The sequence below is a fragment of the Ogataea haglerorum genome (genome assembly GCF_019207285.1).
Source record: "Ogataea haglerorum isolate 81-453-3 chromosome Unknown 81-453-3_NODE_4_length_651989_cov_98.092404, whole genome shotgun sequence".
Taxonomy (NCBI): Eukaryota; Fungi; Ascomycota; class Pichiomycetes; order Pichiales; family Pichiaceae; genus Ogataea; species Ogataea haglerorum.
The window spans coordinates 534,059-547,594 of record NW_025065154.1 but is presented as its reverse complement, the minus strand read 5'-3'; the positions used below and the strand labels follow the sequence as shown (position 1 = coordinate 547,594).

The 13,536-nt window shown below is 49.4% G+C and overlaps 6 protein-coding genes across 6 annotated transcripts; 1 reads left to right on the top strand and 5 right to left on the bottom strand.

The window, feature by feature from the left end:
• Positions 1-19: 19 nt before the first annotated feature.
• Positions 20-5,776, bottom strand: KL911_001883 (uncharacterized protein; the record flags this gene model as incomplete). Its single annotated transcript, XM_043196890.1, has 1 exon — positions 20-5,776. The coding sequence occupies one exon, from the start codon at positions 5,774-5,776 to the stop codon at positions 20-22; it is 5,757 nt and encodes a 1,918-aa protein (XP_043055644.1).
• Positions 5,777-5,829: 53 nt separating this feature from the next.
• Positions 5,830-7,929, bottom strand: KL911_001882 (uncharacterized protein; the record flags this gene model as incomplete). Its single annotated transcript, XM_043196889.1, has 1 exon — positions 5,830-7,929. The coding sequence occupies one exon, from the start codon at positions 7,927-7,929 to the stop codon at positions 5,830-5,832; it is 2,100 nt and encodes a 699-aa protein (XP_043055643.1).
• Positions 7,930-8,314: 385 nt separating this feature from the next.
• On the bottom strand, positions 8,315-10,840 carry KL911_001881 (uncharacterized protein; the record flags this gene model as incomplete). Its single annotated transcript, XM_043196888.1, has 1 exon — positions 8,315-10,840. The coding sequence occupies one exon, from the start codon at positions 10,838-10,840 to the stop codon at positions 8,315-8,317; it is 2,526 nt and encodes an 841-aa protein (XP_043055642.1).
• Positions 10,841-11,120: 280 nt separating this feature from the next.
• On the bottom strand, positions 11,121-11,717 carry KL911_001880 (uncharacterized protein; the record flags this gene model as incomplete). Its single annotated transcript, XM_043196887.1, has 1 exon — positions 11,121-11,717. One exon carries the CDS (start codon positions 11,715-11,717, stop codon positions 11,121-11,123), a length of 597 nt encoding a protein of 198 aa, XP_043055641.1.
• A 74-nt stretch (positions 11,718-11,791) lies between these two features.
• KL911_001879 (uncharacterized protein) lies at positions 11,792-12,025 on the top strand (the record flags this gene model as incomplete). Its single annotated transcript, XM_043196885.1, has 1 exon — positions 11,792-12,025. One exon carries the CDS (start codon positions 11,792-11,794, stop codon positions 12,023-12,025), a length of 234 nt encoding a protein of 77 aa, XP_043055640.1.
• A 52-nt stretch (positions 12,026-12,077) lies between these two features.
• KL911_001878 (uncharacterized protein) lies at positions 12,078-13,463 on the bottom strand (the record flags this gene model as incomplete). The annotated part of the gene is made up of 1 exon (XM_043196884.1): positions 12,078-13,463. One exon carries the CDS (start codon positions 13,461-13,463, stop codon positions 12,078-12,080), a length of 1,386 nt encoding a protein of 461 aa, XP_043055639.1.
• Between the last annotated feature and the right edge of the window lie 73 nt (positions 13,464-13,536).

Here is a 13,536-nt window from a genome sequence, read left to right as displayed (position 1 = left end):
GGTGCATTTTATATACAGTTTACACAGGCATTTGGTAGTGCAGATCAGTGAAGTCCGAGACCAGAAGCACCTCCAGCGGCTCAGACGTAGCCACCGTCAACGTCCCCTCAACCTTGTCGACTCCGCCAATTCGTTTTGGTGAGAGCCGTTTCATAGCGTAGATCTGGTCCGTTTCGAGGCTGCAGGCTATCGCAAACCACGTTTCTCGCTGCGGCTTCGAGAATTTTGGACAGTAGACCTTGAAGTCGCGATTCAGCGGGGGATTCGAGTGCACCAGCTCGACGTGGATCTCTTTGTCCGTTTTCGCAGCCCTGTATTTGCCAACGGGAAGGGTGGAGACGATCTTTTTGAACTGCTCGATATTTTTCGGCTTCAGCCGGTGCACCAATTTGTTCAGTTCTCCGGCCTGCTCGCCTGCTTTCTGGAGCAATGAAGGCGGCGGCAGCCCTGTGTATTTGCCGTCGTTCTCTGTTTTTTCCCAGTCGTTCACTCTCATCCCAGGCAAAGCGTAGATAAAGTCCTCGTCAAACCACACTGCCTGCTTCACGCACTGCATCAGTCTGATCAGCATCAACACCGTCGACAGATAGCCCAGCTCGGCTGCCGCGTCAATGTACGCCTGCAAAATACGCAGACTCTGGTCCAGCACGGAAACTGTGTCCTGAGAGTAGTCTGCTATTGGCAGCTCAATTCTCGAAAAATAGGCCTGCAGCAGCAGGAACGCCTTGATGTGCGGGTCCCAAATAAACTCGGCATTCTCCATGTCGTTGGCAGGATAGCGCATCTGCTGGGACAGCTCCATGTTGATCAGTTCCTCGCCGTGTCGCGTTGGCAGCTCGTCGTACTCTGTGGCCTCGGCCAGCCATCTCAGACACTGGCGGAATGAGGCTTTGGGGACAACGGATTTGAGCAGGTTGCGCAGCGTCTTGTGCGACAGATAATAGTACGACGCTATGTGGAGGAACGGCGTTGGTTTCAGCTTGTCGGAGTACGAGATCACACATTTGGACTCCTTCAGATTCTCAATAGAATTATCGATCAGGTCGCTCAGGAACTTGCTTATTCCCTCGGTGCTATTATCGGTAATTCCGTAATACGTCGGGTTGTGGTGCGCCCTTCGGTACAGAAACGTCCAGGTAAGAAACTCAACCGCGTCCTGCCTGGTTTTGATAGTTCCTGCCGAAATCTCGGCTCCCAGGTGGTTGTCCAACACCTTGTGGAGCGACGACTCAACTGGAAACCCGACATTGAGGAAGTGCTTGTAGAACTGCTTTTTCGACTCCTTGGTGAACACAATGGCCACGCCGCTGGTGTCGAAAGCCGGTCTTCCTGCTCGTCCCATCATCTGCAAAATGTCTGTCAGGTCCATGTCTCTGTAGCCCTCGATTTTGGCGTCGAAGAACTGCGTTCCCTTGATGATCACCAAGTACGCAGGCAGGTTGACTCCCCAGGCGAGCGTGGACGTGGCAACCAAAATCTGGATCTTGCTCTGCTCAAACAGCTTGTGCGAGATCTGCCGGTCGCTCTCCACTAAGCCGGCATGGTGCAGCCCTATACCAAACTGCAGAGACAGTTTCAACGTTTCGTCCTTGACTTTTGGTAGAATCTGCTGTAGTTCTGTGTCGTCCATCTTCAGAAACCGTCTTGGGTTCTCCTCCATCCCACAGAGGTGGATCAGGTCCAGCGCGGTCAGTCTGGTCTGTCTTCGCGAGGCGACGAAAATGAGAACCGGTTTCTGCGGCGAGTGCTGTTTGATGGCCATGAACGCTGGCTTGTTCATCGTTTTCATCAGCGGACAAAAAGCCAGGTTGTCTGGGAACCCGTCGATGTACATCTGCAGCGGCACCGGCCGCACGCTCGGCGGAAAATTAAACAGCCCGTCCCTCACGCCCAGCCACCCGGCCATGTCCATGGCATTGGAGATGGCAGTTGACAGGCCAAGTAGCCGAATAGGCTTTTTGGTGAATGACGAGATGAAGTTCATTCTGCTGACAATAATCTCCAAAATCGGTCCTCTGTCACTGGCCAGCAAATGAATTTCGTCCATAATCACGAGCGAGACGTCCTGCACAAATTTCCGTGTCTGCCAGTTACGGGAGATACCATCAAATTTCTCCGGCGTGGTGATGACTATGTCGGCCTCACGCACCTCGCGCGCTTCCGGCAGCGAATCTCCCGTCATTTCCACCACCCTGTGCTTCGTGTTCCTGGAGATGCGCTGTCTCCAGTCGTCAACCCGCTCTCTAACCAAAGCTTTCATTGGCGCAATGTAAACCACCTTGGAGCCAGGAAACTCGTTGAAAGCGTGCCAGATGGCCAACTCTGCGACTACCGTCTTCCCAGACCCCGTCGGCGAGCCAACAAACACGCTGGAGTTGGTGTTGTACAGCGTGTGGAACACCATCGTCTGCATCGGGTTGAAATAGTGGAATTTAGCTCCGTAGATTTTCTCCACCTCCTGGTTGTGCAGAGCCGTGATAGGCAGCGGCTGCAGCCGCAAAAGCTTCGTCTGGATGGTCTCGTTGTGCGGCTTGATCAGCTTCTGGAACGAGACCGCGTGCACCGTCTCAGAGCCGATCCAACTGTCGCTGAGAGCACGGACCACGATCTGGGGCGGCGGCGGGTCGCTGAGCGGGATCATAAAGTCCATCTCGTGCGGCGCGCTCATCTGCCGCTTGCTCAGCAGAAACTTCTCGAAGTGCAGGATCGAGCCCTTGTCGCTCTCCTCAACCAGAAGCCAGAATAGCTGGACGTTGCCGTGCGTCTCAAAATGCCACGCAAAATCGGGCTCTATGGTCACGTGCACACGCATCACGTTTGTCGTCACCGGAAACACCTCGGCGTCCACCAGCACGTACGGGAACCGGCCCACGAGCCTGTACAGGATGGGCCCCATTCTGGCGTTGTGCACGAGGTCCCCGAGCTCGGCCGCGCTCATGTCGCGCAGCGTCTCCATCGACGGGCCGTGAGCCTCGATGTTGCGGAGGATCTGCTGCGGGAGCTCAAACTGTCGCATCGGGTGGTTGAACGACCAGAGCTGTTTCTCGATCGATTTGCAGATGGACAGCATCACGCGCGCAAAAACGCCCCACCGGCGGTTCAACCCAATCAGAAACAGCGCACGGCAGATCCTCGCGGCATTCTGTGCCACGTAGTTGGCGTCTGAGATCAGCGCAGAATCTTTGATGGCTGCCCGCGAAATGTACGCCTGAAGGAGGATGTTGGACTTGCCCTGGGCGGACGCAACCTCCGCGGCGATCTCGCACGCTGTCTTGTCGTTTTTGAGCTGCTCCAGCTCCTTGGACTCCTCCTCGCGGAACTTAATGTTGTCGAACTCCGAGCTCATCGCGATGATGCTCAGTACGTCCGCCTCAGTGGCCTTGGGGCTCATCATCTGGTTGAAGATTTCGACAGACTCGTTCAGTAGGTAGAAATCAGACGCGACGCGGCCCAGATCCTTCGGAATGAACGCTCCCGACCGTTCATCGAAAACAATCATCTGCAACGAGTGCAGCTTTTTGGCAGCGTCGATAATCATGTCGCGTCTTTTTTGCACCAGCAGCGGGTCTTTGGCAAGCTCCTGCCAGTCTATTCCGTACGCAAACGGGTTCTGCTTCATCCGAACATACATGTACGTGTAGCCGAGCCACTGCACGCCCTCGTCGACGTTGGTGACGGTACCCAGGGAGATCTCTGCATTCAGATTGTCCACCAGTTTAGCCGACAGTTTCGACTCGATCGGGTGCTGCTGCAAAAGAAGAGAGATGTAGTGGTCCAGCTTGTCGCTCGTGGTGCACAGGATTCCAATACCGTGGCTCTCGAACTGCGGTCTGCCGGCACGGCCAAAAATCTGGATCACGTCTGAAATGCCCAGGTCCACAAAGCCACCGGCCTTCGAGTCGTACACCTGCGTACCCTTCACGATGACCACAGCAGCAGGCAGGTTGACACCCCACGCAAGCGTGGCCGTGCAACACAGCACCCTGATCGTCCCGGAGAGAAACATTTTCTCAGTCAGGTTTCTGTCGCTCCGCAGCATTCCAGCATGGTGGACGCCGAACCCGTTCTGGAACAGCTCTCTAAGGTCTTTGTTTTTATTTTTGCTCATCTCTCGCTCAAAAAAACTGTGTTTCGGAGCAGCAGAGCAGTCGAAAAGCCACGCCTCGTCGTTCTCAGCGGCCATCTTGATGAAGTTGCGCGCAGTGTTGACCGTGTCTTTTCTCGAGTGCACAAAAACCATCACCTGGTGGCCCCTTTCCACCATCTCCACCAGCTTCCTGTACGCCGTCTTGTCAAGCTTGTCGCGCGACTGCATGCTTCCCGCCTTGGCCCTCACTCCAATCAGCTGCTGCTCCAGCGGAACTGGACGGAACGACTGGTCAAAGTAGAACATCCCGACCTGCCGGTTGACCCCCAGAAAGTCCGCTACGTCCACAAAATTCGGGAGCGTGGCCGAAAGACCAATCACGCGGATCATCGACTGCGAACTTTCCACTTGCCGCAGCGTCCTGGCGACCAAAGTCTCAATAACAGATCCTCTGTCCTCGTGCAACAGATGGACCTCGTCTATAATCAGCAGCTTCACTTTCTCAACCAACTCGCTGTCGCCGGTCGATTTGCGTGTCACGACGTCCCATTTCTCGGGCGTCGTGACGATGATCTGCGTCGTCATAATCTCAGCCTTGGTGAGCTGCATGTCCCCAGTGAGCTCCCTAACCTGTATGCCCAGCCACGCAAGCTTTTTGCTGAACTTTTCAACGATTTCTGCTGCCAAAGCTTTCAGCGGAGCAACATACACAATTTTGAACTCGTCGTAGTCTATGTCTGCCTGCACACGGTCATCGTCCTCCGACTCGGACAGGAACTGTTTGATGGTGTGCAAAATGGTCAACAAAGCGACATCCGTCTTTCCCGCACCAGTAGGAGCACAAACCAGCATGTTCTCGTTCGTTTCATACGCAACCGGGTATATAAGTGATTGCATGCGGTTGAGAGTCTTGTACCCTTTGAACGTGCCCTGGCAAAGGTAATCCAGCGTTTTCACCGGAATGTACACCTCTTTGAATTTTGAAGGCTTTTTCTCTGACTTGGGGATTATGATCTCCTCGTAGTTTTCATAGGAGTTCCTAGTGGTACCAAACGGGAGACTGTATTTTTTGCCTGTGAACGAAATGACATTGCCCGCGTCGTGGACCCGGAAAACATGCGGATACTGCTGTCTGGCCTGCTCCCATTCCAGTTTGGCGTTCTTTGATTCTTTGCGGTTGACGTTTGCCTGTTGTCGGATCTCTTGTTCGCTCATCAGCTGTAGCATCTGTGTCTGCGTCCTCTTTTCTTCGAGAATGGCGTCCTTGTTTTGCAAAATCTTTGAAATCAGGTCAAACTCCCCAAAACCCAAAAGATCAAATAGTCCTGACTCGATGTGCGAGTTGTTATCTGACTCAAGAATCGAGAGTATGCTTTCCACCATTTGCTCAGCATTCTCGGTGTTGATCCGCTCACAATCGCTTTTGATCTCGGAAAGAAGCGCAGCAGCCTCCTCCTCTTCGGTATCCTCCGTCGACTCGTCGTCAAGCTCTATATCAGCACAATTTTCAAATTCTTTCAGTAAATTCGTCACCTGCTTGGAAATGTCTATTTTTGAGCTTCCATCGTCAATGTTTGGCAACTTGAAACCCGCACCCTCCTCATCCAACTGCAAACGGTTCAGCGACTCGATCATCGGCTGCATCGCCTGCAGGTAAGACGACGTAGACGAAACATTATAGGAAGACATAAAAAATTAGTTTTATTTATTTCTCCCTGTATAACAAATAATTAAAACCAAAATTACAGATCGAACTGACCATTCACAAAATCGTCGTCAACGTCCATATCATCCCGCGTCTCCTCTTCGTCTTCCTGGCTCTCTTCGTCAATGACCTCCTCCTCGGGTGGAAGATTCGGATTGCCAGGAATCAAAGAACCACAAGCCGGCTTGTAGGAGTTGCCCAATCTCTTGCCCATGCTGTGACTGTTTAGATGGTCGAACATCATCGAATCGTCAACGTATGTAAACCCTTTAAAGTTCTCTTGCACAACTGAGGACAATGGCGTTCCCATCATGAACTGCTTGTTGATGACTGACGTGGACGCATTTGTGAATTCCGGATCAAAGTTCGAAGTGTCTAGCTCGTTTGCAATGTGCGGGATAAATGGAGGAGGGATCTTCTTCTGCTTGAGAAGAACCCAGTCGATGTCATTAAAGAAAGGGTGAGCTCTAAGTTCTCTAGCGTCATTAATAGCTCCCAGTCTGTGACGAGGGTTTCTGTTCAGTAGGCCCTTCACAAACGACCTGCCCTCGGGCGATAAGACTTCCTTCGGGAACCGGACTTTTCCAAAAGCAATGTTTTTGTACATTTGCTGGGTGTTGTCCGCATAGAACGGAGACCATCCACAGCACATTTCGAAAATCAGAACGCCGAGCGACCAGAAGTCAACCATTTTCGTATAGCCAGATTCGTCCAGTAAAACTTCAGGAGCAAGGTACTCGGTTGTTCCGCAGAAGGTGTTGGTGGTGCCGTTGGATGCCAGGTTCGCCTTGGACAGGCCGAAGTCGCACAGAGCAATGTGTCCATTGGCGTCCAAGAGAATGTTTTCAGGCTTCAGGTCCCTGTAAACGATATCATTGTCGTGAAGATGCTCCAGAGCCAGAACCAGCTCCGCGATATAAAACTTGGCTCTTTCCTCGCTGAAGCGTCCTTCCTTTTGCAAGTGCCAAAAAAGCTCTCCTCCGGACATGTAATCCGTGACAAGGTAGAGATCGACTGGAGTTTGGAACGAGAATTTAAGGCCCACAATGAACGACGAGTCTGCGCTGGATGTGCGCACCAAAATGTCTCTTTCTCCGATTGTGTGCGCAATCTCCTTCTTTCTAACAATCACCTTTTTGGACAGCACTTTCATGGCATAAATACGCCCTGTATCTTTCTTCTTCACCTGAAACACCTGGCCAAACGTCCCCTTACCCAAAAGTCGGAGGATCTCAAAATCCTCCGGACCATATTGTCTCTTTCTGGTATTTGAATATTCGATTTGAACTTTTATTTTGCCGCTCACAAACTCGGTGTTGATGCGGGATTTCAAATCGTACCACTGCTCTGCTCTATTTTCGTGGATGGTTTGCGGCTTGATCCGGATGTGACCCAGAAAATGGTCGTTCTGCGCAGAATCGTAAACTGAAATATCCAGCTCAGATGTTGCCCCGACAACATCGAATACGGCCTTGTGGTGCCAGACAGGATGCGACGAGCTGTAGTTGTGCGACATGATGTTGAGGTTGTGCTGTGACGACGTTTGAGTCCTGACTAGCGGCCGCCTCTGCGGAGGCTGGTTCGATGGCTGATGCGGCTGTGGCTGTGCCGATGGCGGTGGCATGTCTCTGCTCTGGTCAAAGCTTTCAGGACCCTGCGTCACAAACTCAGAGCTCTCAAATGTGCAAACAACATATGGAAGCGAGTTCTCAGACGTGACGTTGAGCCCTACAGCCTCAATGATGCTGACTCTGAGCTTTCCCCGTGGAATACCAGTGGCCGTGTCTGTGTCGCTAGCAACAGCATATGCGGGAGTCGAGGGCGTTTCGACTGGCTGCGCAGAGTGAGCAGATGTTGTTGACAGTTGTGCTGTTAAATTGCTGCTCTGTTGCGTCTGATCTAAACTGGTGAATGTCCGGTTCAAAGAGTTCTGGTCTCCCTTGATAGTGGTGCCCACAGCAAAGGAGTTGTCGCTAAGGGCAATCGTAGGTGTCGCAGGTTGAGGGATCATCTCAGATGGGAAAGATGTTGTGCTTATCTTAGAGACAGGCATGGTAGATTCCGATTGGCCTGCAGTATCTAACGGTTGTGGTTTCTGCTTGCCAAAGGCAAAAAATGTTTTTGCAAATTCTGACATATATCAGACTGCAAATGCTCTCTATACGAGTTGTGGCACGTCCAGATGACTCTTCTTAACGAGGAGACTTGAAAATGTGCGAGGATTGAAAACAGCCAAACAAATTAATATGCTTTCCAATCTTTTTTTTTTTTCTTTTGGCCTTGCAGTTTATTCCGAAATTACATTTATTGCAACTGCTATTGTTCTAATGCTGACCATTATTATTTATCGCTAAAGTTCAACTCTGCCAGGACTGAAAGCTGTGTGAGAATATTTATAGATCCGATATTCCTTTGAGTACATCATAAATATCGCACCCTTCCAGGGTCGCTTCTTATCTCAGTTGATAAGACTGGCCGTCGTTACTTTTGGTCACATCTTTTTCGCTACACCTTTGCACCCCCTAATCTGGAATTATCCGAACGTTGGCTACCAATTCGCCATTGATGGTGAGAAGCCCGTGCTGTGTGTACCCGATATTTCCATATGGATTTGATGTTCTGAGCCAGCCATAATCAACCCAGACTATGTCGTCCACCTCCAAATTGCACCCATTAATCTTGAGCAGCCTCAACGAGCAGTTGTACGGATCCACTTCGACAATCTGACCATATCGGTCGATTTTCCCGGGACTCAACCGTTCAAATGACATACGGAGATTGTCTAGCACCGGAACATACAAGTCTTGCGGCAAAACCGGCACAGTCACATTTTCTTCTGGTCGGTAGTTTGGTCCTGCCACCACTCGGTAAATATGCGTGTCTAAAACTCCCTCTAACGATCCAATCAGGGCGTCGAAATCTTCTGTTGACTGCGTCGGAGACGACATCATTCCGTTCTTTCCAAAAATGTCGTAAAAAGGGCCATCGATCTCAATATTGGTAGCATTTCTGTAATAAGGAGGGCTGTGCAGCGCAACCTGGTACCTATCATCAATGCGGTAGAACATTGGATACTGGAGGATCTTGGAATGCACGAATGCATGATCCTTAGAAAATACCTGGCATCTGGACAGGCCCAAGTAGTCTGCATCCAGCGTAAGGTTCATTTCCTCAATAATTCTATTTGAATCTTTTTCTGTCATATATGGCTTGAGCAGCTGATACACTTTGGGGTTAACAAATATACGTTTCCCCTGCTCCAGGTTTGAAGGATATTTGATGTGGTATCTGTCCAGTGCCTCTTTCATTTTCTCTGTCAATGTGATAGGTTTGTAGTCGGGGAGCGGATTTTTCTCAAGCCTTAGTTTTGCAAACTGGATATCAACTTCCTGAGGCGAGGCTTGGGCAAAGAGTTTATCCCAAACAGCCTCCATTACCCCTTTCCCCATTGTTTCTGGAAGTACAATATCCTGGCGCATATTGTACACTTTTAGCTTGTCGTCAAACCAAAATGGGTGTGCTTCCGTTGAAAATATAGCTGCACCATTTTTTGTATGGAGATCATTTTCTGGGTCGAACAGCAAATACAGGTATTTCAGCGTTTCGCTCAGAACAAAACTCTCCATCCGTGCCTGTCTGGTGCCCACTCTGATGTCGTCAATGCCCGCGAATCCGCAGGGAGCATGAAACTCTGTCTCGAAACGATGCAAAATGGCTTCACCAACGCGCAAGAAGAACGGGTCCTGGGTCGCTCTATAGAGAAAGTATGTCGACTCAATGAATTCAGGGCGTAAAGGGTACCACTCAAGAAGGATGGCATCGTTCATCAGCACGACCTTCGTTTCTTCGCGAGACATTCCTGGCAAGCTATCCAAAAGATGATACGGCTTGGAGTTCCTGTTGGCGTAGCTCCAACGGAACCCAGAAAAGTCCCATCGTTCAGGAATCGCTCCGTAAGTGTTCCAAAGCTTGAAGTACACGGTGTAGAAGTCAAAAGCGTTCTTCAAGTCTCCAGCTAAAACCAGCAAGCCGGGGAAAAATGCTCCCAGAGCATCGATCCATTCCCTGGCAGCCGCTGCATTGGAGGCATGGACATTCGTAAAAATGCCAACTGCATTTTGTGAGTGCATAAGCAGCGCCTTGTACGATTCTTGCCAGATGTCATTGAATATTTCGTCGTCGAATAATATGGAGTATTTCAGAGCGTACTCGTAGAAGGAGTCGATGGACGCACCAACACCTGTGATTTGGTCCGTGAAAACATTGGACTGCGCATCCACAGACATAGGCAACAGTCCGAGCACAGTTTTTGAAGACCACATGTTGAGGAACGTTTTCCTAGAAATCTGCTCGAAAATTGGGTCGTTGGTCAGTCGAGAAAGCAGTCCAAACTCTAAAACTAGCGAGGTAATTCCTGCCGTGCATTGCTCTCTTTGTAGACTCTTGGGCACTTTTTGCGGCCCGTACCTTAAATTTGTGCGTGGGAACGGCACTCCCGACTTGTTTTCAAAAGCTAGCACGAGTCTCTTCCCCAGATCGTATGCCAGACGGAGAAGAAATCCGTCGTAGTTTTCGATACTATACCCTCGCCGCTCGTCTGAAGCATATAAATGCGCACTCAACAGCCCTCCTAAGACTCTGATGGTGGTCTCGAAAACCTGAATGTTTGCGTCAATGTCGAAATTTTCGTACGTGTCTCTGATCAGTTGGATATTCCGTTCAAAGCCCTGTCTGTCTCCAAGCACCACAAATGCGTCCAAAGTGTCGAAAAGAGTGAGAGAAAAGTTGCCCATGGCGTCGTTCTTCCATGTGTTGTTGATATCCTCGTAGTCACGAGACGCGGGCTCGCAAGTGAGCGGGTCCACCTCGTCATAAGGAAACCCATGAGCCATGTAGCTGTTGAATCCATGATAGAATAGGGTTTTTGTGCGGTTGCGCAGATCCTTCAAGTGAAGCTCCGTATATCCGCAGTGCTGGTCGGACGATGCGTACGTCACGGGAAAGACAGTGGCGAGTAACTGCAGCAAATATACAAGAACAACTGTCATGTCAACATTTGCGACTTGAAAAAATATTCCAGGCTGTGTAGTGTATATACTAAGCTAGCGCAGCCAGATGCTTGAAGCTCGAAATCCAGATCCATATTCTCCTGGTCTGGTGTATTCCTGTCAACGAGAGGTGTTGAGCATTGATCGGCTTCTAGTCGCGCAAGCTGACCCTTTAGTGCGCAGTCAGCTGATTCTCAATTCCACAAACTTATTAAACACCTCAGATTTATAAAGTCCAAAACTAAAACGGGAGCAATTGTGCATAGCACAACACAGTCTCTCAGTGAGTCAAATTCACCGGCTTGCCCGCCTCCCACTCTTTTAATGCATTTTTGATATTTTCCCAAAACTTCAGCTTCACCGTTTCGACGGCAATTGCCTCATAGTCCTCTGTTTTGTAGAGCTCCTCCAGCTTTGCAATGCTTTTCTCAATTCTCTCGTCGTTCTCGTGCTCCAGCTTTGCTAGTTCCTGCTCGCTCTGTATATCTTCCAGATCCTCATGGACATTCAATATCTCCATCAAAACAGACTGATCCTGGAACTGGAACTTTTTGTTCACCGAGTCATTGTTCAGATCGATGTTGGCGTTCTTCTTCAGCAAATACTGCGACCGTTTCAAGGGACTTGACAGCACCGTGTATGCGTTATTGAGAAGCGAGGACAAATCGCCCGAAGTCTCATCCTTGATCCGATTGAGGTCGGGATGGTTGGTGCTTTGGAGTAATCGGAACTCTTTCCGAAGCTGCTTCAGGTCCACCGAGAAAGAGGAATTGGGTGGCGATCCCTTGGGGAATGTTTTGGGAAACAGCTTGTAGTAGTCCACTAGGCTCGAATTGTGTCTGGTTATAATTTTAAAAGGTGTCCTTGCTCTATGCATAATAATTTGATTCAAATAGTAATAATTTGAATATAATTCTATAAATTTACCCCTCGATTTTAAACGATTTCCTCATGGCTGGTGGAAGACATTTATTGCGAACAGACAAAGAGGTGCAGAAGTTTGCCTACTTCCGCGAGAACTTGGCCAACTACTACAAGTTCAACCTGAAGTCGACCTCAATTGGTATCGTTGCCCTCGTGATTATTCCTGTGTCGCTCATGTATGTAGCGTACAACACCCATACTATTGATGTCATCAGTAAGAGGAGGACCAAGCCAGTCCAGGAGGACTGGTCACCAAGATGATCTGCGTTATTTATTACATATTTATACAACCAAATGTTATTTATTGTCTTCGTTATCGTTGTCTCCTCCGTTTCCTCTCCATTCCTTCCAAAATTACCTCGCTATCAGGATTCTCGGTGTACCCATTATTATTTAAGTGCCCATTTGTGTATTGATTGGTTTTAGGAGGCTGCGACGGCGCAACCTCCACAATGCTTTCGTCGCTATCGTCCAGCTGTCTCTCATGCTCCTCCCATAACCTCAACAGCTGCGTCAATTGGGTCTCGCCAATCAGTTCCGAGAGCTCTTCGCAACTGTTGAAAAGTAGCTGCGCTGGACTGTATCTTGCAAGGTCGTCATTGACAGAGTCTGTCCCGTATAAGCGTAAATTGTTGAGAATCTTGCATAGCACGCTTAGTTGAGGAGCCCAATTGCGATTATTAAAGAACTTCATGGATGAACTGATAAGCGTTTCCAAATGCAGCGGTGTGTTCCCAGTAGCAAACTTGATGGACCCTACTTGGAGCGTGATCTTAACGTTGAGATGCTGTGCGAGTGATTCTATGAAATGCATACACTCAGGCGTTTCGAGTCCATCGAAAATCAGCTCTTTCGGCTCGCGAAAGGTGAGAAAGATAAAACTCATAAAATTCCCCACACTCACATAGCTAGAGTTGTCCAGCGGTAACAAAAAGTTGAACTTTGTCGCACAATCCTGTACGTGCAACACATAGCGAAACCATCGTTCTTCGACTTGTCTGGAGTCGTTGATCATAGCAAATCCCGAGTTGCACATGTAATCTTCAAAATCAAGGATCTGGAAATTGAGCACTTCAAATGGCCGCAGCACCCGAATGCAGCTTGCAATTAGATCGAATATGATACCACTGTATCCAAATATCATTTCCAGTGCGTGCGCATGGCTGCCTGTGTTTTTGATCATGCGACAAACAAATTCCACTAGCTTTTCAAATCCAAGGATCATTTGACAGCCGTCTGGCACCGTTTTGTAAAAGAGCTTTTGGTATGATTCGGAATTGAGATCCCTGCTCTCATCACAAAGTATACCAACACCTTCGTTGTCCACGAACGTGATCGCCTTGTTGCTTGTAAGGAGCGCGTATACTCGCAGCCTTTGTCTTAGAAAATCAATAAAAGCCTCGTCTTTGAACTCCATCAAATACGGCTTGAGCGCCCTCATACGGCCTAATCGCCTCACGTATTCAAACAGCTCAAACTTATCGGCAAGGATGAGCTCGATCTCCACTGGTGTAAGCACAATCGACTGATCCGTATGCTCAAAACTATAGTCCAGAGAAGGTGACCCAGATCTGGCCAGCAGATCGGTCGCCGACTTGCTTCGCTCAAAAAGGGAGAGATAGAATAAATTTTGGGACTTGCTGAGCTTGTCTCTGAGAGATTTTTTGAGCCTATCGTCCACAATGACCCGTAAACTCATTAAATTAAATAACTCGATTCAAATTGTGGATAAATATTAACTGAGAGCTCTCTACACCTTACACCGAGGGATG